Source organism: Pelecanus crispus, chromosome 7, assembly GCF_030463565.1.
Source record: "Pelecanus crispus isolate bPelCri1 chromosome 7, bPelCri1.pri, whole genome shotgun sequence".
NCBI lineage: Eukaryota > Metazoa > Chordata > Aves > Pelecaniformes > Pelecanidae > Pelecanus > Pelecanus crispus.
In genome coordinates this window covers 18,404,933-18,431,351 of record NC_134649.1, presented here as the reverse complement: position 1 = coordinate 18,431,351, position 26,419 = coordinate 18,404,933, and the positions used below count along the sequence as shown (strand labels likewise).

The 26,419-nt window shown below is 38.7% G+C and overlaps 1 protein-coding gene across 1 annotated transcript; it reads right to left on the bottom strand.

Moving 5' to 3' along the window:
- Positions 1-737: 737 nt before the first annotated feature.
- On the bottom strand, positions 738-25,044 carry FAN1 (FANCD2 and FANCI associated nuclease 1). The gene is made up of 13 exons (XM_075713991.1): positions 23,739-25,044; positions 19,074-19,214; positions 17,849-18,044; positions 15,129-15,362; positions 14,489-14,620; positions 13,248-13,356; positions 12,394-12,513; positions 9,868-10,032; positions 8,665-8,833; positions 4,416-4,519; positions 2,232-2,426; positions 1,718-1,846; positions 738-875 (listed from the first exon to the last, which is right to left on the bottom strand). Exons 1-13 carry the CDS (start codon positions 25,042-25,044, stop codon positions 738-740), a joined length of 3,138 nt encoding a protein of 1,045 aa, XP_075570106.1.
- Between the last annotated feature and the right edge of the window lie 1,375 nt (positions 25,045-26,419).

Below are 26,419 nucleotides of genomic sequence, written 5' to 3'. Positions count from 1 at the left end.
AGTGAGTGACACTGCAAATGAGTGCAGTGATCTCGGCACTGAACAACAACTGTCTACTACCAGAAGTATTTCCCCTTTATACAGATAATACAGATGTTCCCAACAGAAGGAGCTGTTAAATAAATTATCCTTTCATACACAGCAGCACATTAAAACAGCATTAAAAAAAAAGTTTTATGCCTTACTCATGCCATCATTAACCAGCTGTATTTTTTTATATTAAAGTGAAAAACTGAAATGCGTAACACAAAGTGGGGACAGTTAGAGAACCACACTGGTCGTGACAATCCTGGAAAGGTGCTAAACTTGCCCCTTGCAAGGAAACACACAATATGGTGAACTTGGGCTACACAGGCAGCAGGGAAATGATCAGGACTTGATGCAGCACATTTTTTATTGTAGAGGATGTTCTCGGTTGGTACCAGTGTCATTGCAGCTGTTTTTCTTTGCTGGGCAAAACCCCTAGATTACCTTTCATAGAGTAAGTTATGAATAGAAGCATTATAGAAGAGAAAGGTTTTGTTCTTCTGAACACAAAGGGACATATAGTAAATCATACCGACGGTCTTCTCAAACTATTTTTTAGAATGTTTTGTGCTAAAAATAACTACAGTAATGTTCCAAGAAACCAGAATTTTAGAAAAAACTACTTTTAATAAGCAGCAGCCAGTAGTGTGCATCATGCCAGTTCCTTTAAAAAACACCAAAGTTACCCATGTGACCAAAAACCTCTATTGTCAACTGAGGCGCTTACTCTTGCCTCCAACGGCTTGCACGTGACAAACTTCTACTGCAGCACCCAGCTTCTTCAGTTCACTCAGCCAGATTATCTGCTTGTGGGACAGGCGATCATTGGGACCTTTCACTTCCACCAGCTACAAAGAAATGTGGATGATTAGTAGCATGCCTGTGGAGGAACGGGAAGATCATTAGCTCCCATGGACTAATGCAAGTATTCTTTTATGGCTGTTATTTGCAACAAAAATAACAGAGATTTAGCACAATGGAAGGCCCAGTGGGTGCTAAATTATTAACCCGTCTTCCAAAGTTTAACTGTAAGAGAATGAAATTTTATGTACTAAATATCCACCAAAACAGACAGAGGCACTGGTGACTGAAGATAACCAAGTACTCAAAAATCAATCCTCTGCAACCTCACCTGTTCCAGCTGATGCTGACAGCAACTTACTCAGATGTTCTAGAGAACCAATTTCTGCTATTCAGCTCTGTTTCATAAATGCATAACAAGTTGCTCCAGCAGCTGAGATGTCCAATAGTCTAGTACCTATTCCACTACCATGCAAGACAGAAACCATGATTGTTTACTCAATTTTTTTGTAGCAGACGCAGTTGTTGTAATCTTCTATATTCAAGTTTTTGTGTCAGTGGTGACATTAGCACCCCTTCCTTGCTAACAACAGTCAGAATGTGTATTACTGACAGCTGCTTTACAGTAATTTTAATCGAAGCCCTGCTCTCCAACAATACCTAGCCACCTCTTGCCGGTTCTCATTACGCCTATCAAAGCTACAGCAAAATGTGATGAAATGGCAGATAAACAATCACCTGTTACTTGCCATAGTTGCTAGGCAAATGAGCAGCAGGTTTAACTCCACCACAACAGGAAAATACAGTTTGTACGGGCTGACAACTGGAAGGTCTTACACCTAAGGTTAAGATCAATTGAGCAGAGTATTTCCATGATCTCCCAATATACCTTAAAGTGATTAGTGTGAGTACGCCACACAACCAGGTCAGGAAGTCCCCCTCTGCAATGGCGTAGATCTTTGGAAAGTCGCCTAAAAACACCACTCAGAAACATCCCTCCAAGGCAAGAGACAAGGTTCTGTAAGAGAAGATTTGGTAGTTGGCTTCCCCCACAATTCCTGTACAGCTACTTCCCAACTCTCACAAGAATATTCTATGGCCCATCTCAGTTTTTTTGTTTAGTCACATGTAACAAGAAACTTAAGTAGATGTTACCTACAGCAATTTCCCTGCTGTGTTTCCCAACTACTGTTACAGCAAAAGTGACCACATCAGAAAAGAGTAACAGTACTTGGGATGAGGGAGAATTGTGCTGAAGTCCCCACTCAGCTCCTCCCTCCCACCACTCGCCATCAGCCGTGGCTCAGTGCCTCAGGTACAAACTGGGAGCACGCTACAGCCGTGTGTGATTTAATGGCAAGCCTAATCAAACGGAGTGCCCATTCTGGACAACAGTTACTTACCTGAACTTGCTGGAGGGAACTAAAACGCCCCCAGCTAACTAGTGCTGCTGCTTTTCCCTCCTGAGTGGTCCAGATGTCAGCGACCAACTTTGCCATTGTCTCTGAGGAAGCTGTGTGAAGCTGCTGGAGTCTGGCCTCAATGACATCCCTCCTGTTCTCATAGAAGCTGTCAGTGTATAAATCCAGGGGGAATGTCTGTATAAAAAGGTAAACACAGCTCTGAGGAGCTGCCAACAAAGCAGTGATTCCAAGAATGACAATGCCCAACTTCATATATTTCTTATCTCAACCAAAAATTCACTCAAACACTGAGTTGATTTAACTTCAACATGTCCACTGCATAAACCTTTATTAAATAGGAAAATATTTGCCTATATTTTAACACCCAATGCCAGTGCAGCAAACACTGGCCACATCTTAGCCTGTGCTCTGTTGGTTTTTGACCTCTAGACAGAGGTTTCCTTTAACAGGCAACAAAGAGCTATCCGCTCTCCTAACTCTCCAAGCAGGAATATTCTAGTCAGGTTTTGGAATCAGTATCAAGACTCGTCAGCTACAGTGATGGGAGATGGGAAGAACAAAACAGTGATGAAACTGGGGAGCATCACTCAAGCCACCTAAAAGCAAAGACCCTTATGCATAGCACTGAACACATCACTGTGTAAAGTCACTGAAGCAATTAGTCAATTTTGAACACAGCTGAAAAAGGCTAGCAAGTAGTAGCTGAGTGCCATTCTAGCTTTTCAAAATCAAACGCAGAGCACTTAGAAAAATGGCCAATTTCAGCCTTACACAAACTGCTGCCACAGCTAATCCCACAAAAATACAGCCTAGGAATGACTGACAGAATTGGGTGCGAGCTTTCAGCTCATCCTTGTTCATGCCTGAGGCTCATGATAGCTTTGCTCTGCATTAATAAGTAAAATCTAGTTTAAAAAAAAATATATTTGCAATTGAGCTGTAAATACTGGGCTTGTTATAAAGATATAAACATACAAGGGCTTTTTTTGGTTTGTGTTTTTTTTTTTTTCCAAGTAGGCGTAGTCTGCATATAAGATTATACAGAAGGACATGTATTTAGAAAGGCAAGATCTACAGTAAATGGTAGTTTGCACTGGCAAAGAATACTTGCTTTTAACACATGACATTCATACAGTTATGGCATCGTACAAGAATAGCAGATACTCCACAAGAAGAGTTATTTGTATGAATTCCATTTACCAGTATTTGTACGGCCCTTGGAGCTACAGCAGTCCCCTTCCTGTCCTGTCTATGACCCTGCAAGTGCCTTCATGTCCCAGCTCAACATTCCAAAGCAAGGACAACCATATCTCAGTTCTTTCTGCAAACAGTATTCAACTCTAAATTTATTTGGTCAGATGAATACAAGAATCAAGTAGTAAAAGACATTCCAAAGAATAACCATTACTCTGTAGTAATTTGCCTCTTTTCATCATTGAGTAGCTCTCCAAGGATGTGACCAAAAACATACTTATAATCAAGTGCTTGTGGCTTAAGAAATTATTTGAAGACATGACTGTATACAGACTCATAAACCATGTCAACATAAAATAAAAAACCAGGTTAAATCAGGTGGGACAGAGAGTGACTCATGTATTCATAGTTTTGAGTTTAGTCCTATTGGCCTAATAAAATAATTGTGCTGTTTGATTCTCTAGGTTTTTATGTCCTTTGCTTAAGGGACTATGTAAGGATGGCCTTGAGGGAATGTATCTCCCTCTCCACCAATTAAAAAGAGGTATTTGCAGTGATCACTAATTAGGGAGACAGCCATGTCCAAAACCACCAGGCGGTTTTCGACCCATCCACCAGGATTTCTACTTCATACTGGCGAAGAAAAGGTTGGGGGGGGGGAAAGACAAGAAAAACCTGCATGTTTCAAAGGAAACTTTGACCACTGAGTTCAGATATAGCCTGCATTTAGCCAGATGAATCCCACCCTATCTGACAGTCAAGCCAGACTTACATAGCAATCAGTTACTGAGGAGCCCTTTAGTAACAAGCCCAATATAACAAATAATAAAACCAAGCAAACACCAAGATCTGTCTAGAAAGTCCCTCAGAATAAAATGTTAATCTCATCCCAAACAAGATTTTTAACACGGTTACAGAGTCTACAGCAATGGGTAAAGAAATTAACTAAAGAAAGCCTTTCAAAACTACCTGATAGGAATTTCTGAAAACGTCGGGTATGTCATCCATGAAAATGATATCCCACATTAGAATACCATACAGCGTAATAAAGGTTGAGCCTTCCCCATGAATACCTAAAGGGCAAAATATAATAAAAATGGAAACATTAATTTCTACAGCAATCTTATATGAAGAGGTACTACATCATCACGATCCAAACCAGAAACATGCTATGTTCAGGTTTATACACACCTGAAGTCAGTATATGTTAACATTACAGCATCAAGTCGTAAATGCAGTTTATTACTTCCACAATTTGCTAGTGCTTTCTATTTCCAGGCTAGTGGCCTTCATTTACAGCATGGCATTAAATTCCTATGCCCTGTCACAAATAAGGTTTACTGTTCTAACTTTAACAATTTTTAATACACAAAATGTTTTTTTTTTACACTAAAAAAGTAATAGATCAATAACAAAATGGTTTTTATATATATAAATGTTTTATATTATACACACACATACATGTATACATACATATACGTATACGGAGCTATACGTATATATATGTATACACATACATGCTGCAAAAAGCACTCACCACCAGCAGACCAAAGCCCAGCCAGTATACTAAAGATGTAACACAGTAATACAACGTTTGTAGATACAAAAATGTTTTCTATTGCATTTACATCTACATACACGTACATGTATACCTATATGTGTATGTATACATGTACATATATACACATATACATACACATGTACATATATGTGTAATATAAACCATTTTTATATATATAAACATTTTGTTATTAATATATTACATATATATACATTACATATATACATATAGTATATTACATTTTTGAGTAATACTGGCTGAGCATTGGTCTGCTGGTGGTGAGTGATTGCTTTTGCATCATCTTCCCCCCACCCCCCCACCCCATCCCTGTCACTTATTAAATTGTGTTTTGTCAGCCCATGACAGTTGGGTGGTTTTTTTATATAGGTGTATAAAAGGTATACATACACACACACGTATGTATGTATATACATGTAAGTTTATATGCACGTATGTACATATATGTGTGTGTATATATATCTGTATATATGTTTCTATACAAAAAAGTGTGTGTATGTCTATGTGCCTATATCTATACACACACACGCACATATTTTTATATATTAAAGAAATTGTGGTGGGTTGACCCTGGATGGCAGATAAGCCCACCCACTCAGTCACTTGCCAACCACTCCCATGCCAGTGGGCTGGGGGAGACAACTGGAACGGCAAAAGTGAGGAAGAAAAAAAACCAAACAAAACCACAACCCTCAGGGGCTGAGCTAAAGACAATTTAATAAGTGCTGGGGGGGGAGGGGAAAGAAAAAAGAAAAGCGATGCAAAAGCAATCACTCAGCAGCAGACCAATGCTCTGCCAGTCTCTGAGCAACAGCTACTTTGGAAACACTCCCCCCCAGTTTTATTGCCGATTGTGACATTTTATGGTAAGGAATATGCCCACCATGTAATATCAGTGGGGGTCAGCTCTCCTGGCTGTGTTCCCTCCCTGCCTCCTGCCCACCCCCAGCCTGCTCACTGTGGGGACAAACGGAAAAAGCCTTGACACTGTGTAAGCACTGTTCAGCAACAGCTAGAACATCTGTGTGGTATCAACACTGTTCTGGTCACCAGTCTAAACCACAGCAGCATATGGGCTACTATGAAGAAAATTAACTCCACCCAGTCAAACACAGTACAGGAATGTATATATCATACATGCTATAAATATTATATATACACCTATAAAAATATATTTATTGTATGTCACATTATATAGTAATAATAGGTTGTATGTAACATACAGTATATAACACATAGTACATAACACATAATATAGTATACCATAATAACGTAACTAAGTATTTCATATGTAATTATAAATATACCATTGTATATATTTACAGCATATAACTGTATATGATGTATATAAATTACTTATGTTCCATATTATTACACTGTTATATATTATATGTGCTGCATATAAATTATTTAATACACATTATATCTCTTATATCATGTATTATGTGTTCTATGTGAGACTATATATGTTCTATATTACTATATTAGTATAATCTTGGTAATGATATATAATATAGTAAAAACATATTTATAGTATATCATTAGATCTTGCATATTGTATAATGTATATTATTATACAGAATTATGTTATATTTATTGTATATATTATATTTATATTATATATTATGGCCAAATATTTACAATCTGTATTATCTAAATCATATTTAACATATGTATGGGCATGTGTACATCCTGTATATATTATGTCTTTTATATGTGTACACATGTATGTCAATGTACACACAGAAGTATGTTGATATGAACACTCCGCCCCCGCAATGTCTCTGGGCAACCTGTGCCAGTGCGCAGTTACCCTCATAGCGAAAAAGTGTTTCCTTACTATATATATATATGTAGTATCCTTGGAGGTCCTTGGAGGTCCTCAAAAGCTGGACATGGGACTGGGCAACTGGCTCTAGACAGGGTGACCTCCAGAGCTCCCTGCCAACCTCAACCATTCTATGATGTATATTCTTAGTGTATTAGTATAATGTATTATATATAATATTATATGTAATGTTACATAAAATACATATAGATAATAGAATATATGCTCTATATATATAGTATAGTATATATGTATTACACACATGTGATATACATATGAGAGAGAGCACGCACGTGCATGCATGTGTTAGTGTGTGTGTATAGCGCTGGACTGGGCATTCTGTTAGCCTACGACTAAATCACACATGGCCATTGCATGCTCAAAATTTGTACTGAGCCACTGAGCCAATAAGACTGATAGTGAGTGGGTGGGAGTGAGGAATTGAGTGGGGACTTCAGCACAATTCTCCCAAATTCTAAATATTGTCACGTCCCATTTACACTTTTCTGATATGGGCACTTTTCCTGCAACAGTATTTTGGAACAGATAAATAATATAAAATTATATTAAAATATATATTTTACATAAAAATATAAATTTTATCTTAAAAAATAACCTACCTACTTTTTGTATTTTGCTTTTTGCCTTTATAACAGACTTATATATTCTTATTCGTCCATGGCTTTTTGCAGCCCTTAAGCTGTAAAAACATATGAACTACTACTAACAGAGTTGAAAATCAAGCCTTTTCAAAAGAAGTTGCTAAGTGTCTTGCTATGGTATTGTCCTGGTTTCGGCTGGGATAGAGTTAATTTTCTTCCTAGCAGCAGGCATAGTGCTGTGTTTTGGATTTAGTAGGAGAAGAATGTTGATAACACGCTGATGTTTTTAGTTGTTGCTGAGTACTGCTTATGCTAGTCAAGGACTTTTCAGCTTCCCATGCTCTGCCAGGCGCACAAGAAACTGGGAGGGGGCACAGCCAGAATAGTTGATCCAAACTGACCAAAGGGCTATTCCATACCATATGGCGTCATGCTCAGTATAGAAACTGGGGGGGGGGGGGGGGGGGGGGGTGGCCAGGGAGCAGCGATCGCTGCTTGGGAATTGTCTGGGTATCGGTCGGCGGGTGGTGAGCAATTGCATTGTGCATCACTTGCTTCATATATCATTATTATTATTATCATTATTATACTGTTACTATTATTATTACTATTGTACTTTATTTCAATTATTAAACTGTTCTTATCTCAACCCAGGAGTGTTTCTCACTCTTACTCCTCCAATTCTCTCCCCCATCCCATTGGGGTAGGGGGAGTGAGCGAGCGGCTGCGTGGTGCTTAGTTGCTGGCTGGGGCTAAACCACGACAGGTATATAGTATTTTCATGTTCATCTAGTACCAAAAATCAGTGGAAGTCTACCTTTCCTTAATGACACTCCCTTAAATGACACTGCTAGCATTTTACCCCTAGCAAATAAAATACCTGTTCACTGATAAGAAAGGCAAAGTAAGTGGTTTTCTATAGAGATAAAGGAGAAACAATGGGTTTTTTCCCCAACACATTTCAAAACCACCTTAGGTATATGAAGGCAGCAAATAATTAAAGGCTAGGACGCAGGTCAGGTGGAAAATACATATTAGACCACTTTGGTAAGGAAATTACATATTAGAGCCATTTGGGAAGGAAACTGAATCAGACTAAAAACTGGTCCAATGAAATCAGCTAAACCTGGTCTATCAACTAAACTGCTTAGTAAATTGGTTCTTTTATCCCACAGTTATTTTACTGTACAAAGATAAAGTTACTGTTACCCTGATCAAAACCATGCTGCCTGTAATGAGTTAACGCGAGCTCCTCAACTGAGCACATGACTGTGGATACACTGAAGTCTTCGCCTCCTTCTTCATCACCAATATCCTCCATTAGAAATACAGATTTTCCCATTCCCATCTGAGGACACATCTTTCCTTTGATTGTAACCTGAACAATATTAAAAGATTAAAGAAGATTTACATCTTTTTAAAGATATTAAAAGATACTATTAAAAGTACTAGGTACTTTCCAGCATCACATTTAAAAAGCTTTAGCCTAGGTATTTGAATCTCTCCTAAAACACACATTCCTGCTTTTCAGTTTTCTTAAAATCAGAACTAGACTTGTTTCGAAAAATCAACTGAATAAAATTTAACCTGCCGTTCCCTTGGAATCATTCTGTTTAGCTTTTGTAACTGGCAAATTTTTCAGAAAAAAAAAGTCTAGCAAAAATGCTGGGCAGACAGGAATGCAGTCTTTCTATATGCAGGACCAGGAAGAAAGAATACAGATGACTGAGGAGACTGATTCTGGACTGAGCAAAAGAAGGGCTGTAGGGAGACACACGGTGACAAGGCCAAGAGAGAAGGTGAGGCTCTGCTCTGACTTTGCCCAGATACAATTATCTTTGCAACAGTAGGGAAAAAATGAGTTAAAAAAAATCCATTCCAGTATGATGCAAGTGCATCATATTGCATATTTGCATAGCACATATTTAGAGTACATAACTCCCAATGGTTACTAAAAAACTGTATTTTTGAGCCATTAATCTAATGCTGACAACATGCTAAGGTTACTATTACTCCTTACACGCAGAATGCTTAGCCTGAAGACACCAGAGGCAATGCGCTGATTTGATCAGACTCCTCAGACAGAAAGGTTCTGAGAGTGTTGCTGGTAAATTAGTGGAGTTTATAGCTGATCAGATTCCTAACATGTATTCAGTACAGCAATGCAAATTACATCAGTGTACAGCTGACTAACTTCAGCTAAGAAGCCTACCATTTATTAAATAAGTAGAAAGATTTGTTTACAAAAGGCTTTTGTTTCAGGAACACATTTGTATTCATCTTCCTGCAGCACAAATAAGTCAAAGGCTGGTGCATAGCACATAACAAGTCACCCACGTTATTTTTTCTTGTCAGAAGAAAAAAGACCTCGTGAGTTGTTATTTCTCAGAAACCACCAGCAATTTTACTTACATGTGTCACATCCTCCACAGTTACGACTGGCAGATCATGAAACAGGCATCTGAACCGCTTGCAGCTTGGCGAGTCTCTGATTCGTAAGGCCCGCTGGTAGAGAGAGAGACGATGCCCAGTACGTACAAATGGGTCTGCCAGCCCATTTCTAATGCATTCAATGGCCTAGCAAAGAGCAAGGTAACAAGCAATAATTTAGAAAGACCTATGCACAACTCTCTGTTCTTACTAAGCCCAAAAGACCAATTGATTTAAGGAGCACAAAAATGTGTATGTAAAAAACAGCATATAAGACAGGGCCACCTTTCTTACTTATGTACTGAAGTTCTAACTAGTAAGTAGTATTTTGCACTAGTAGGCTTCTGGATTCAAATTTGCACTAGTACAGTAAAAAGAAATTACTCTCCATTTGTACTGATCAATATAACATTAAGGAAGTGTAAATTCTACACAAGTGACCAGAAAAAAGAGTTGGTTCTAAGCTAAATCAGTTTAGTATTTTTAAGCCAGTTTCTTAACAGAATGTAATACAGAAACAGAAGGACCAGATCAGTTGTGCAAGAATGTACATACAGAACAAATTTTAGACCAATGCACTACTACACTGAAGAACATTCAGGGTTAAATACAGACTCCAAAAATTAATTCAAATCATGGTTCCGACATACTCTTTCTGTGACTTGAGGAAGGCACTTTGTTCTGATTTATAAATAAGGAACTGAGATTAACTCTTCCTTTGTACAATTCCTAATTCCAAATCTGGAAGAGGCTTGATATGGGGGTGCAAGATGTAGAAGAGACAACTGCAGATGCTTGACATCCTATGATATTATTTCCTTTAACAGACTTAAGAGAATTAAAATGCAACACAAAATACGAGCATTTTAATTCAGGTTCCCAATAGTCTTAGTGAGGCAAGGAAGCAATACCAAGGGAAAAAAAAAGTAATTCTCTGCTTATTTTAAATAACTCTACAACTGCTACTGTTCCTGGACTTAAAACTTTTTTTTATCTGTATTTTTCATTGCCAAATTAGTCAGGTATCTTAGGTGTATTTAATTAGATTGGTCTTCTTTGTCTTTTAGTTAAAAGTTGATTTTCAGTCTGCCCATACTTCACTGTGACCTAAACAGTCCTACAGAATTTCATTTTCAATCGTTGACAATATTTCTCCTTTGTATGTTAACAGACAGGAAAATTGGACGTAATCATCTGTACCTACAAATCCGCAGACCAGCAGCTGATACAACTACCACCTGCTGTTTATTGCACAGAAAATTCATGGAACTGCAACTGAGCCCTAAAATGAGTTAGTGGCTTCTACACCTTGTGGTTCTTGAAAAGGAAGTCTGTGAAAAGCTGGTGCTGGCTCACAAGGAATTCAAAGGCATAACCTGTACTGCAGCTTGCAGTTTTCTCTGGTTCCTTTATATTCTGCTGCAGAAATCTTTCCAGAGGTGCCAGAAAGTTCTACAGAGATTTAGAATAATCCTTGCACACAATCCTTGCCATTCCCATATGTTTATTTTTCTCTCATTCGGCTACATGCCAGCTAATCACTTAGGAAACTCAAAGACCGCTCACCATGTACACAGTGTTTCTAAAAGCCTGAACTGCATCATTCAGACTTGAGACTGGCAAGTCTACCCACTGCACAAATAATGTGTTTTGCTTGTACCATCACACTGTACTGGTGTGTGTGTCCTACTGGAAGGGAAGAGGGAAGAGGGCAAAGTTTCAGCAAAAGCTAAGATTACCTCAAAACCTCTTCTCCCCTCCTCTGCCTTCCTAAGAGAATTAAACAGACCAGGATGAACATAGCCTGTAATACATGCTATCTAAAACCATTAATGTTATTCTTTACCAGCCTAAGGGTGGTCAGTTACAGTTTCTCCTGTAGGACCATGGAAATAGTTTAAATTTGCTGTTAAAGACTGATAACACTGCCAGAGCTGTTTACAAGTAACAGATTAGAAATGGGGTTGTCTACTGCTTGACCCCTTACAGTAGAAATCCCACACCAAAACTGGTCCAGATATAGAAAACAACCTTCTCCGCACTGGCAACAGTTAGCCAAGGACTTAATTCTCTTTAATTTTTTGCTTGAAAACATTAAAAACCTCCTTCCGATCATGTTTGGGTTTTTTCATTCCAGATATGGCCTCATCATGACTCGGGTTCAGAAGCAGAAGTGTTTACTGCAAGAAATGTCTCTGCTTCTCACACATTAGGCAAATTTATAAGGTTGAACAGCAAGGAAGCTGCTGCCTGATAACTCCATACAATCCTTCATGTCAAACAGTATTCTTCTATGCAACAGAAAAAAGCAGGCCAACCAAGAATGAGAGTAGGCTGCATATTCAATTTCTTAGGAGACACCGGTTGCCTGACCTTGGGATTCCTACCAATATCCGCATTTTTAGGAGTGCCTACCCCACTGTTCTTCTCATATGAAATATTTTTAAGCATGTTTTCAGACAATAACTGCAGTGTTTCCAGCTTTACAGCATGCAGTTGTGAAGATACCTTCTTAGTGCTTTTCAAGTGCTGATGCAAATTCAGAGCTAGGCGATCCCACCATCGCCCTCTGCTGTCAGTACAATACACATCCTGAGACAGAAGAGTCTGCAGCTCCTGCACGGCTTCCTGTAGCAACAGGATTATATCTTTATTAATTGAGTTAGAAAACCAAGTTGAAGTTTCATTATATAATTAGCTTGTCACTTTCCCTTCTAATTAGTGGGTACTATAAAACTTTGTCTCTGCAAAATTCCAACCCCATTTTCACTCCAGCACTCAATGCATTCAGGTGCATGGGTATATCTTAAAAACTCCAGAATAAAGATATTTTCATGTAAACTTAAAGGTTAGCTGTCAAAAATACAATATTTTTGTCCTTTCTGTATTCCTTATTGTATATGAAAGAGACATGAATATTACTTTTTGCCTTTTTGCAAAGGCAAAGTCTTTTCTAGAATAATCTGGTTTGCTTTAACATATAAAGTCAGAGGCCTTTGGAGATGTTAGCTCCTAAGGTGAAGAGGCAGAGATTTCAGAGAAGACTTTTATTCCAAGATTTTCTTATTTAAAAGCAATAACTGAATCTAGTGAAACACAGCTATCATTAAATAATGAAAGAACGACATCTTAGCAACAGTCTTACGGCATATTACATATGGTAAATCTCCAAATCATAAGCAAAAATCAAAACAATTTAAAACTTTCTCAAGCAGCAAGAAAAAAATCCCTAAAAGTAACCTGTTAAGAGAAGCGTAGCAAGTCCTGGCAAACATTATCACCATTTTCCAGCCACATCAGAAACGTAAATTGATGTACAATGCTACATTAAACACATATTCCTATTCACTTCACCACTTTACCTCATACATGTGAAGTCTCTGCAAAATTTCAACACCTTGAGAAAGGATTCTTGTATACACCCAGCCAAATGTGAAATGTCGCAGATACACAGGTAAAACTCTGTGATAGCTGGAAGGTAAGAGCAGCTCAGATCAATTAAATAATGGCAATTTATATTTTTAAAATTCTCTTACTAAGAATACTTATACCTAAAGCATTTGCAAAAATTAAATGCCTTATATATCAAAATTGAACTGAAATGAGTATCCCAGCTGCAAAGTCAAGATCCCAAAGGTAAGAAAATAGTTTAGCTGAGGTAGCAGGTGCTCTTGCACCCGCTATTTTGGTTTCAACAGCACCGGAATTACTTGTTAATAACTTTTACATCAGATGCAAAACAATAATTTATTACATCATGTTTTGTTACTGCCAACTTGTTCTCGTAAGTCAGAAGGCTAACTTCAGAAACAGAGCTGAACAAAAGAAAAAGGCTAGAACAGGCATTTCCTGCCATAAAAGAAGACTAACAGCTTTTGGGTAGGCACCTCTATGTTTCAAGACAAAGACTTTTGAATGTCTTATTGAAATCAAAATAGGTTTTTCCACTGTCTTCAGTGTGAAATGGAATAGACCTCCAAATGACCCTCTATGAATATTATTTTACATCAGTTGCCATGAAAATGAACATAATGCCAAACATAAGGTTTTAACTTTCGGTGTAGCGTTAAGCCACAAAACAAAATAATTGAAAGAAAAACTGATGAAGAATGCTTCAAAAACAACATACATTATTTCAGTTCTCAGATCTTTAGTAATGTTTCCTGAATGACACCCTCTTGGAAGTTTGAAGAGATAAATAACCCAGCATGTTTTCCCATAATGCCTGCAACATTCTTTTGTTCACAGTGAATTTTAAATTCTGCTTATTGCTATTTGTCTGAAAGCCATAAAAACAAACTATGACAAGGGCTCTTGTTCTCCTGCACTGGCACATAGAACAAAAATGTTTCAGCACTTCATCCATGCCTACCAATTCATTCCCAAGGTTTTATAAAAAAGGCTTTTTCATATAATCACTTAAAAGCTAAGCAACTAGGAAGTTCAAAGCTTTCAAGAACATTAAATCTTCTAAATTTATCAGGCTTAATATCATTACGTCTATTATTAGTCTATAAGCCTCTCTCAAAAGGAAAAGTACCAAATGTAAGATAATACGCTCAATAGTTTCATATGAACACTAGGCTAGTTTCCAGCTTACTACCTCAAAGAGGGGTGATTTTTCAGTTCGTTCCAGGTTTCTTTAGCACACATATATAGATGATTAGCTTCTTCCCAGTTCCCATTTACCATTGCAGTGGCTATATCATTTGACAGATGAGCAGCAGTTGCATACCTAAGGGAAAAAACCGTAATAACTGTATTAGGCTCAAAAAGCTTTTATAGTTAAAAGAAATCAATTCCTCCATATAATGCCTTCTAAAAAACTCTCTTCCAGTCTCCAAAGACATTGAACCATGCAGCCAACTTTATTCTTAATCTTGTAGGATCAGCAGAGTTTATACTAGCAGGTTACATTATGTTTAAATTTAGTTATAAACTAGAGAATGTATTTTTTGTTTTGTTCAGAGTATTCTAATAATCATCACAGCAAGTGAAGAAACAACTGTCATCATCAGATGATCATGAAGCAAATAAATATGCTATTTTGGTTCAAAAGGCAAGCCACTATGAATTACAAGTCCGACCTGGATACAAAAGTGCATTTAAAATCATTGCAAAAGTGCACTTCTACTATTTACATCTGGAGTTCTACATGCCAAATTCTTATTTGCCTACACAAGTACTGCAGTAAAGCTTTTCTAGAAATAATCAGATTCCCAAACTGCCAAAGCTCCTCCTACCTGATGAGATCTTCTCTGTCCTGAAAGATCTGTGTTTTCCTATTTACAGTGTAACTGGGGAATACCATACGCCCCATGTTTACCATAAGGACTGTGGAGAGCTGGCCTTGACCAGCACTAGCAGCTTCTTCATCTTCCATTGACTCAGACAGTGAAAATAGCAGCAGAATTCGAGAAAAGACAGCCCGAGGGCCTTTACAGACCCTGACAGATTTTCCAGCCAGGTCCTTCACCCTGGAAGGACAAATAAACTGATTATAACAAATGGGTTTTACCATCATTTATAAAAATTCAAATATACAGAATGAAGTATGAGAAGCCAGGAAACATGAAATTGCTACTCTACCCTTAATTGGTTTAGTGGTGGACTTGGTAATGTTAGGTTAATGGTTGGACTGGATCATCTTAAAGGCCTCTTCCAACCTAAACGATTCTATGATTCTATAATAATACTACTTGTTTTCAAGCCAATTAATGTGTAAACTTGATTTTCCTTGAAAGAAGCAGCTTGAGAAACTATTTAATGCATGTAACGTCTAGTGAAATGCCAAAGAAACGCGTTAACTAATAAAAAGTTTAAGGGCCAAACTTCAAGCAGAATAGAATTAGAACTAACTGTCCTTTGGGTGCAGCCACCCCTGTTGCTATGCCAGGCAATACCAACAAGCAACAAGATGTAGTTTACTGTTAGGGCAATGTTTACAGGCCACAATTTGAGATCCCTTGTTTTAGGCTATCTCCATTAGCACATCTTCATCCAGCCCTTTTCATACAAGACGAGATTTCTGTTACTTGTCCACAGGACAGCACAGATTTAAAACAAGATTTCCTCTCATCTCATGGGGTAACTAGTATTTCAGCTGTCAACTACAGCAAAAAGCATTACTTTCCCAAAGTTGATGTGGCTGAGCAAGTAACTATCAGCCTCTTTTCTTGGAGTAAGGAGGAAGCCAGCGCCAAGGACTTCTTTGGAATGTAACTAATGTTCCCAGGGTCCTTTCCATTTCCTGAAGACATTTTTTTCTAGCCTTCCTTTGTATAGTTTAAGCCAACGCTCTGAAAACAATTTTGTTTCTGTTAGAGATATTTATACAAATTATGCATCATGCATCCTCATGTAATTCAAGTATCTAGTATCAAAACGAAAAGAGGAAATCTCAAGTGATACAAAGTATTTTCATACTGAAGTTTTCTATACCTGGATTAGAATGAGGAAACAACTGCAACTCCTTAAATTAAAAAATCCTTGCTTCTCACAAAGTTCCAAAATCCTCTAACACAAAACAGTCATGGCTGTGGCTATGACCACTTCACCTGTTTTCCTGCAGACCAAATGAAGTGCAATGCTGCTGGAGACAATGACACCAGTGTGAAAAACTATTTTTAACAGAATGGGAACCACTAGAGCTCCTGTTTTATCTTGAAAACAACAAAGACCAAATAAAACTACTTTAAAGAAGCTAACCATACTATGCAAACCTCCCAGTTGTGAAGCTCTGCAAGCCTGGCACTAAGCAAGCATTAGGCCTCTCTTTTGGCATAAGGAAAGAAGACCTTACTGATTCACGTAATAATACTTCTTCATGGAGGGATGATTTTAAAGTTCATCTTCCAATACTAGGCCCCTTTTAATACAAGGAATTTTGTGGAGAATCCCATGACAGATTTCGGGGGGGAATATTTGTCCAATAAACATAGCTATGCAAAACTTGACAAAGCTGTATAGCTTGCTCATTTGAAAAAGAATACCACAGGAAAGACAAATTATGTTATTGAAGCAAATGCAGTACATACTGATATCTGTCAGCTTTCTACACAGCCTGCATTTTGTACAGAAAGGATTGCACAATTACTAAGTTCAGACCGTAGTTCTCCAGCCAACTAGCCAAGCTACCTGCTAGACAAGCAACCTTTGTTTATACGCATTATTATTCAAACAGTTACTTTTTGGTATTAGTTACTAAGAGAGGTAACTGCGTAAGACAGCTTATAAACTGCAGAACTGACTTGTACCCTAGCACCAGTACCCTGGCTATTACTTTAGCTCATATTCCTAGACTTCTTGTGGATGTTCTAGCTACAGATCCAGCCCTAAACACGAAAGGATAGTAATGCTGTAATCACTCCTATTAGGGCAGAATGACACCTTAAACCTGAATCTGGACCCCAGAAGACCTGGAAATCAAGAGCATCTGATACGCACAGCTGTGATAGCCACAGTGAAAAAATTCACAGGAAAGAAAGGAACACTTTGCCAAACAAACAATCTTTTCCCTTTAAAAATATTGCTGAAAAGGAGGCTCTATGCTCTATGTACAAAGTCAATCGTAGACGAGATTACTGTTCCCCTCTAATGCTACTAGAGAGCTCACCCAGCAAACGAACATCAGATAGTTGCTTTAATAGGCAATGACTTTCTCTATGTCTTCCTAGATGTTTTTCTGCACTGATTTTGCTTTAAATAATTCAGAAATGTTTCTCTGTATAACTGAGTAACTTTGGAGATAGATAATCATGTCCACAGCTGAAAAGTATGACAAAGTTTAAAGTCGTCGTCTAATATTTACCCTTCTGTTTCACCCACTGTGAATCAAAATTTAATGCTGCTTTTTTATTCATAAATTTACTAAATGCATTCCCCTCTTCAAAAGGCATCTAGACTGAGTCCTTTGAAGCGTAACTTACATTCACCTGCAAAATTTAACCATAAACAGAGTTACCTTTTTAAAATCACTGTCCCAATACCAGCCTGACTCTTGCTGAAGACTGAACGTTGTTTTGCCAACCTCAGAAAATCATCCACAAGTTGCTGTTTCTGACCATTTGGGTTTGGCAAGTGAAAGATCTTTGCCAACGTTTTTAGCTCAGGGACTGAAAGCAAATCCAACCCTTCACACAGGTCTTCCAGTTCAGATTCTAAAAGTAAATAATTCACATATATTCATTATGTGCTATACATATACAATCAAGCAACAGCTCAAAGTATAGTACATTCATATAACCTAGTATTAATCTAATGATTTAGATTCTTCAAACATGTATTATCGATGCTAGCTGGTTCAGCTTGAAATTCATTGTCTTCACAGGTCCAGTTTGAAGGAATGGAATAATCAGAATAAAAATCCCTTTGCAACTCCAAAACAAAAGCAAATGTAAAGTAATTCTGCTGAGTTACAAAAAAATGCTGTTCAGAAAAACTTGTCTTCCTGATGATTAAACCTTTGCCCTATGCAAAAAAAAGTGCTGCCAGGGAGCAGCAAGAGCAGAGCTGCTCAGCAATGGGGAATGAGCCAGGAGCCAAGAGTGACCACAGCACTGGCAGTGTCCTCACCAACCCTGGTGCAGTCCCACTGTAAATTAAAAGGATGGGCAGAGCAAAAGTCCTGATAACAGATTCCACTAGCAGACCCAGAAAAGGCATGACAATAAATCAGGTCCACGGTCGATCTAAGAGATGGGTCAGACGTAAGACTAGAGACATGACTACAGTTTACATCTGAAATCCACCCACAGTACATTTCCAAAACTGGAAACAAACACCTGCAGCATTGGTTGGAGGTCCAGCCAGCCAGGGATGGACAAGGCCAGGGACAGGGTGCCTGTAAGACAGCTCAGGGCAGTACCAAAGGCTATTAAGCAGAGCTCCTGGACCAATGTGCAGAGGCTGTGCTGGTGAGGGTCTGAGATGAGGCTGGTGAGGGCAAGTGAGGCCTACTGTTGCACCTATAGCCCTGACATTTATTTAGCTCTCCCTACTACCTAATTTGCACTAACTGCTTTTATTATTAAAGTGACACAACACAACTCATCTACCCAAAACCCTTATTCTGCTCCTCTAATTCTCTTCTCAAGTCACAGACAAGCATGTAGTGCATTAAACTCTAACATGACACAACTGCAGATCTTAGTTGTAATATTTTTAACATTTATTAATGCTGGCCATACCTGTTTGCAGAAATCTGGCTTCAGCCAGTTCTTCAATTATTGGTGACAAATCCATACTTATCTCTCCATACTCTATTTTGTTCACCTTTAACCAGTTCAGCTTGCGTTGAAAAAGTCTCACATACAACTTCTGCCCACCAACTGCAAATTTTATTTAAAGCGGGGAAGGATAAAAAGAAAATTAAATTCTAAAACATAGTACTGTGTCGCATAATAACTAGCTTACCTAGAAAAATTAGTTTGATGCAGATATCCTCTAAAAGACATTTTAAATTTGCCCAGCAGACTTGGTAAAACACCAGAACTTACCTTTCCAAGTCATTATTGCTCATTACAATCTTTAACTTTTGTGGGTAGAAAATTATTACAATGTATTTCATAGGTAATGAACATTGCTAAAATGCATTTTGGACATGCTTACCCTTTAAGAAAGAACTTGTTTTCTAGGAAAAGACAACTTCATTTTTCAAACTCTGCATATTGTGATGTTAAATAGGTCTTTTTGCTTTCTTTAACACTCATTCAATAACCGACTATTTGTTGGGGAACAAAAGAAGCTGCAGTCTGACAGAATGATTTCACAATCACAGAATACCTCTCTGTATAGTAGTGTTCAGATTCTTATTTTTCCAAAGATAAGCTTAATCTTACTAATATATCTACTGAAAACAAGGGGAAAAAACCTCCTGATGATTTGATTTTTATCAGGGAAGTACTCTTTTAAAGTACCTCTTAAAAATACCTTTAAAATGCTAACAATGCTGAAATTCAACAAAATATCTTACTAAATCTTAGGTGAAAATAGTCTATCTATTGCTACTATATTCAGCTCCCTTCTGAATACTTAATTCATCCCTCATTAACTTCAAATTTTTTACCCCATCTGCTGTTGCTTTAATGAAACTGATCATTAATAAAAACAGACACCGAAACTCTACCAGACCTAGATGTATTTAAGAAATGGCAGTTAACTTTTACATGCTTATCTAACTGTTCTCCTGTCCTTAAAAAGAAATTTTCAGCCTTTTTTTTTTAATAGAATGTTTCCAGGATCAATTCACTGAGAACTACATTCAGATGCATAAGCTTGTCATTTTTTTTGTGGGGTTATAACTTCACTTTGAAGTCTGTCTCCAGTTTTTACAACTCAGGAAAAAGGTCAAGTAACACATGAACATCCTTTCTCCAGACCATGGAAACTGACCAAACCAGGGCTGCAACTCAGTAAAGGCATGAGGACTGCTTTCTCTCTAAAGGATTTGAATGACAAATAGAAGAATAAAAAGGTATTGTGCAAGTAATTAATTGCTTCTTAAGCATCCTGTTCTGCAGTACATTACCTTTGAAGGTTTGGGGGATTTTTTTTCTTTTGTAGTTCTTAAGAAAGTTTCAGCTGTATCACTGAAATAAAAAAATTGCTCTAAGTTGAAAATTATCGGCAAAAAGATGCAGAAGATCTCAGAAAAGTTCACCCTCTAGGAGTCATTAAAATGCAACAGAAAAAAAGTTACATTATTTTTCTTGTTCAGTTTTCTGTACTTCAGTTCCACTGGTGACTATAAATCAATGTTTCTCAGATATGATTTTTCTGTTGCACAAAAGTTGGAAGGAGGATTTCACAAAGTGTATTAAGTAGTGCCACTAGAAATGTGTGCTTGCATTTAAATTCTTTCAACTGCAACATGCAGTGAAATTAAACATAGAGAAAACAAAAAAAAATTTTTAATATTACACCTAAGTTCAGACAGATCTCATCCTGAGCATAAAGCCCGACAATGCACTGCAGATTGCTTGTTATGGATACACCTCTGCTTTTCCCTACTTTTATTTACTGTTTCCAGTACTTAAAATATTAGCAGTGCTCTACATCCAACATAAAGGCCATCCACTTTTGAGAACCTTGGGCAGGAAGAAAGGAAGGACTGCTTCAAATTTAATCCTTTTAAAAACAGCATGCCTTTCATAATAAGCATTAGAGATAACTCAGAAGAGTAAATGAAGAATGGTAGACATTTTAGCAGAAAATAATTAAATACTGGAGAATACCTATGTTCAAGCAACTTTATAGTATTAACCATGTGTGTAAGTTTTTTTGTGTTATGATAACTGAAAGACAACACTTGCTTGGGTAGAAACTCCTGATGTGGAACAGAGAGCCAATCTACCTGAACTTTTAAAGTATTCTGTCTAAGATTTCTTGAAGGTAAAGACATCCATCTGTCACTTGTCCAGAATTCATTATCTATTGACTTAATGCTATCTGCTCACTTCTCACAGCTGAATCATTGTGGTTTTCCTACCCTGCAAAGAGAGATTGTTTTATTTGTGACTCTAGCAGTCAGTGCAGACATGGATTTATCAGCACTACTTTGAAATAATTCTTTCTATATATATATATAACTATATATAACTAATATATATATAACTAACTATATATAACTCCTGTGAGAGGGGAAATACTGAAATCACACTACTGAAAGACAAACAAGTACTGCCTTTATTTAACAGAACAAGTTACTACTACTGATCAATGTTGTACGCATCCAGAGAAGGGAGTTTGGAAATAAGGAAGCTGTATCCTGAACATCTCTTTTTAGTATTTGTCAAAGTAGCCAAAGCCTGCATCCACTAATGACCTAACCATAAGTTTATTCCTAGATCTTCTTTGGATGTAAATGACAGGCACCTATTGCTTGCCTCAGAGAGCCAATAACAAGAGTTTTGTTGCTTACATTCCATTCTTTCTTTGTATATTCCCATGTTAACTATCACAACATAAACAAGGCATTACCAAGCTCCAAGATGTCACTGTATACACATTTAGGTGGAGAAAGTTAACTATTTTAATATTCTTATGGCCTTGAGTACACCAATAGACTCTGCAACCCCATCCCAGCCCCCACAGGTTTGGCTGCTTATGTTCAAGGTCAGCTCTAATACAGTACAGCTGTGTAAGCTGCTGGGAAGAGCTGTGTGAGGCTTTGTCAGGGCCTTCCGATTCGCTCAGCGCTGTACTTAAGCTCAGGCTGGTGGCCTGCACTCTTGCCTAAGCTCTGCTGTGGTGTGCAGCACCTTGCACCTACCTCATCACTACAGACTTGGCCTGAAGACCTGCCACCACTGCAGTATGGCTGGTACTGGATCCACTCTGCTCTTGTTCTTTGGGTAGTGCGGGCTTATGCTTCTTGCAGGTGAGGAAAGGATGTGGCCCCTGCCTGCCCTGCTGTCCCCTTTGGCTCCTGGCTCACCTTCTCATATAGAGTAGTCTGCTCTTGCTGCACCCTGACAAATGCAGTCCTATGTTATGATCTCATCTTACAATGTTCTCATAACCTATGTTAGTATTATTCTTTAACTTATTTAAATGTTTGGTGTTGCTGCATAATTGTATCTATTACAATATAATCTGTAAGAGCTTAACTGTGACCAGATAACTGCTGCAGAAATACCTGTGTAAGCTTAGAGCCCTGCTTACTCCTCTGGAGTTTCTTCACCTTTTTAGCAACCATCTCTTAAGGTGGCTTGAGTCAGCTCAGCTGACTTTTCCACTAGGGCAAATGAAGAATGTTTGGTCCTTTCCAGCTGCTAAATTTTGGAAAAAGATCTTATGTCAAAGAAGACATTTTTGAGACTGTTCCACCACAGTTTAAGTGCTTCCTAGAGAAACAGATAAGCACTGACTCAATTTTTTTAAGGAACTGAGATTGTGAGCTACTTATCAGGGCTATATTTCTTCCTAAAAAGCTCAAGCCAAAGCTTCCCTATTTTTGGCACTTAGTGTCCTGTATTAAAAACCTTGTGATGTCACCTACACTAAACCAACCTCATTTTATTATTCTCCACATCTATACAAGTTAAACATACATAAAAATCTGGAGGGTTAGTTTTAACTTGCATCACTTCTGCTATGCTTTTACTGTAAAACTGATATGAGTATAGGATTCAGACAACATGTCTGCTTTGAATCTTGTCTATAAATATGGAGGACTTAAATCTACAACATTCTGGCTCCTACTGAAATTAATGAGAGTTAAAAGTACTAAGCAACCCACAAGAAAATGACTGTTAATTAGTAACTAGCATTCTAAACTGGATAATAATCATAGGGATAACCTTGGATTCACACCAAGCACAAAAGTAATCTGTAAATGTGCTGACTCAAAGCTCACAAATGCCACTTCCGAAGTTTTTTTTCCAAGTCTATGTATCCAGAACAGGCCTCTTCATAATTCCATTTTGTAGAATTGCTGTACATAATATTCATCAACAGCTTGGTGTTAACTGATACTCTTTTTCTGTGTAATGAGTTTCCTTCCTTGGAAACATGTTTAAATGCAGCACCAACTTGACTTACGATTTTAAAAAATAGTACTAAAACAGGAGACAAAAAAAAGCATTCAAAAAAACCCAGAAATATACATAATCATTCCCTCCTTACTTCTTACAAGTTTCCGCTATATATCATTACCTTCCATTAAAGCAACATTAGGAAAGTTTACCTAAAAGAAGACAGTGAGGGATATGTCTCCTGAGAAAAGGGAGCTTCTCACCTTAAGGAATTCATCAAGTTAAATTGTCCATTGGTATAGCACTCTTCACATAAAACTATGTAACAGTTCTCTCTACAAGAAGTAATGTGACAATATATTAAAAAAAAAAAGATACCTGATAATTTGCAGAACTTGGTTATGATGTTCATGTCTTGCTCGTCAAAGAGTCTGACATCATCTTTGTTCTCCAAGACCGCTTGCAGCACTACTAAAAAATTCTGGAGGTAATATGGGTGACCAGGACCGCTGGGCACAGAGCTAACCTCATTTATTTTGCCTAAAATGTCCCCAATGGAACTTTGAAATTCTACCTTTTCCACAGTTTCTGACAAAGTATGATTAATCTCATCTTTAAAGTCTTCATGAACTTCCACAGGAAGTACCTCTTCATCACCCTTGCTAAAGCAATTTTGTGTACCACAGCTCACTTTCATCTTGGAAGAAGGAATAACCTGAGTGTAAGGCTGAGTCTTGACTTCCAAGCTATTGGTCAGCTCTCCTGAAGTATAAATGGCTAGATGTGTTTCAAATTTACCAGGACTAAGTATCACACCTTCAGACCTACATTCTGTTTTGATGCTCCTTGTACCAATTGGTAACCTTTTGCCATTACTGTTATCAGCTGGTAATGATACCTGAACAATATCCACAAGGTCTTCTCCATTACATTTGTTTGTTTCTTCTTGAAATTCAAGTTCCTTCTTTGAAAAATTTCGTTCCTGGCACTCTCTCTGCACAAGCTGATTTTCTTTCTGAGAACTACACCCAACGTAAATCTCATCATCATCATCCTGTGCTGCAACACTTTTGCAGACATTGTGAACAGCTGGAGGTGAAGAGTCAATCTCTTTATACACGATCTGTTTTCCTCCCTGGGTATGTCGTCTTCTGGACAGTTTAGATGACAAGCTTCCCAAAGAGACTACTTTAACTGTTTGAGCCTGTGGTTCATTGTTAACACTACAGACTGAACTATTATTGCTAAAATAAGGACTAATCTGTTGTGCTGCACTCCCTCCTGTTTTCAATAAACTGCTTTTGAAAGGACTTGTTTCTAGATTTAAGAGTCTTTTTGAAAAATATGAGCTGGAATTATTGTTCACATTTGCAGCTGGGGGACTCTCATTCCTTAAAGAGTTGAGTGTTGAATCAACGATGCCTATCTCACCAGGGCTTCTCTGACATGTTTCATCCATGTGCTTCTTTATTCCATATCTTGGCACCATTTGCCCACACACGGGACAGGTAATCTTGGCAGGGGGAACATTGTTAAAAAAGGAAATAATAGAGGAGGCTGCTGAAGGTATAGATGGTGTTCCTTTACCTTCCACTTTTTTTGTTGTTCCTTTTTTTTTCTTATTTTTACTGAGTGACAAACTTATTCGGGCTCTTTTAATTTCTGAAAACCTAGCTTCTGCCATTACAAAACTTCAAAGCATTTACATGGTGCAGGCAAGTTTATTCAGGCCATATTTCCTTTTTCTGTAATACTTAAAGGCTTTTCTGGGCTTTGCATTTTTCATCTGCAATCCTCTGATATGCCTTCAAGAAAAAAAAAAAAGATATTGAATTGAAAGATCTTCTAAGGTGCCAAATGCAACTAAGATGAACAGTGGAGAAGAAAAAATAAAACCCTAGAAGCAGAAAAGTCAAGCAATCCTTAACTGCTACAATGCAACTGCCCCTCTACCTTCTCACTAGGCACGCACACAAGCACACCATGATTGTTATGCTGCACACTGCAGCTGGCTTGATGGGAATGGTTTATAAAATGGAAATACTACAACACACTTTGACTATTTAAATGCCATGTCACTTGCGGATGTAAATGAAAACTTGAGACAAAATTCAACGGAAGGATACAGTCAAGCCAAGAATTTTTGTCATTATCTTGTTCGCTACTTACAGGCCTACTATGTTGTGGTGCCAACTATCCCCTTCTCACGGAGCACGTACAACGCGCACGCCTGTGTACCGCGCACAGGCGCAGCGCACCAGAAAGCGCCGAGGAGACGGCGCCGGCCGGACCGCGCTCTCCCGGGCCTGTTCCGAGCCGGCCACGCCGCTCTGCGCAGCGGAGCTGCAAGCGGCTCTGCGCGCACTCTCGATGCGTTCCGACGTGGGCGGCGGCGCCGCCTCAGGTTTCTGAACCCGTTTCTGCCTCTGCCCGGCCGGCGAGAAGTACCTGCCTCTCGCCTGCCCGCCCCCGCTGCCGCCGCTACCCCTCCCCGAGGACCGGCCGCCGCCTCCCTTCGCGGGGCCGCGCGAAGGGCCCAACCGCAGCCCGCCCCGCCGCCTTTCCGCACGCACCGGCGCCGCAGTCGAGCGCCTCTCCGCCGCGGCCGGCCCAGGGGCCCTGAGGGGGGAACGAGGGGCCGCCGCGCGACGCGTGCTGCTCAACGGCCGCGGCACGCGCGAAGGCCGCCCCCGGAGGCGGGCACCCGGGCCCCGCCCCCGGCACGCAGCGGCTGCGGCGTGGCCGCCCCGCCGCCAGGGCAGCGCAATGCATCGCCGATGGCGGGTCGCAGGCCTGGGGAGCAGATTGCCGAGCCTGGGTACCGCACTCCAAAACAGCTTGCCCTTTAAATTTAACATTTTCTTTAACGACAAATGGTGAAAAACAGTCGTGATCTTTCTTTAGAAAGGGAAGCCAGGGGCGCACCAGCTGGAACTTTCTTTTTTTTTGTTCAGCAAAGAAAAGAGCGAATGCTGAAATATTTCCACCTTGAGAAATATCCTTTACGTTAGAAGACACTGCTTCCTCTGAGTGACTGCAGGCTTAAAAAGCCTCCATGT

Bases quoted from the DNA above. Each gene is read 5' to 3' on its own strand.
- FAN1 (XM_075713991.1), bottom strand. From the start codon at position 25,044: ATGGCAGAAGCTAGGTTTTCAGAAATTAAAAGAGCCCGAATAAGTTTG. The intron at 19,215-23,738 runs GTATCTTTTTTT...TAAAATTTGCAG, and splicing joins CAAGTTCTGCAAATTATCAG to TTGGTGGGCAGAAGTTGTAT. The intron at 12,514-13,247 runs GTAAAGTGGTGA...CTGTTGCTACAG, and splicing joins AGAGACTTCACATGTATGAG to GAAGCCGTGCAGGAGCTGCA.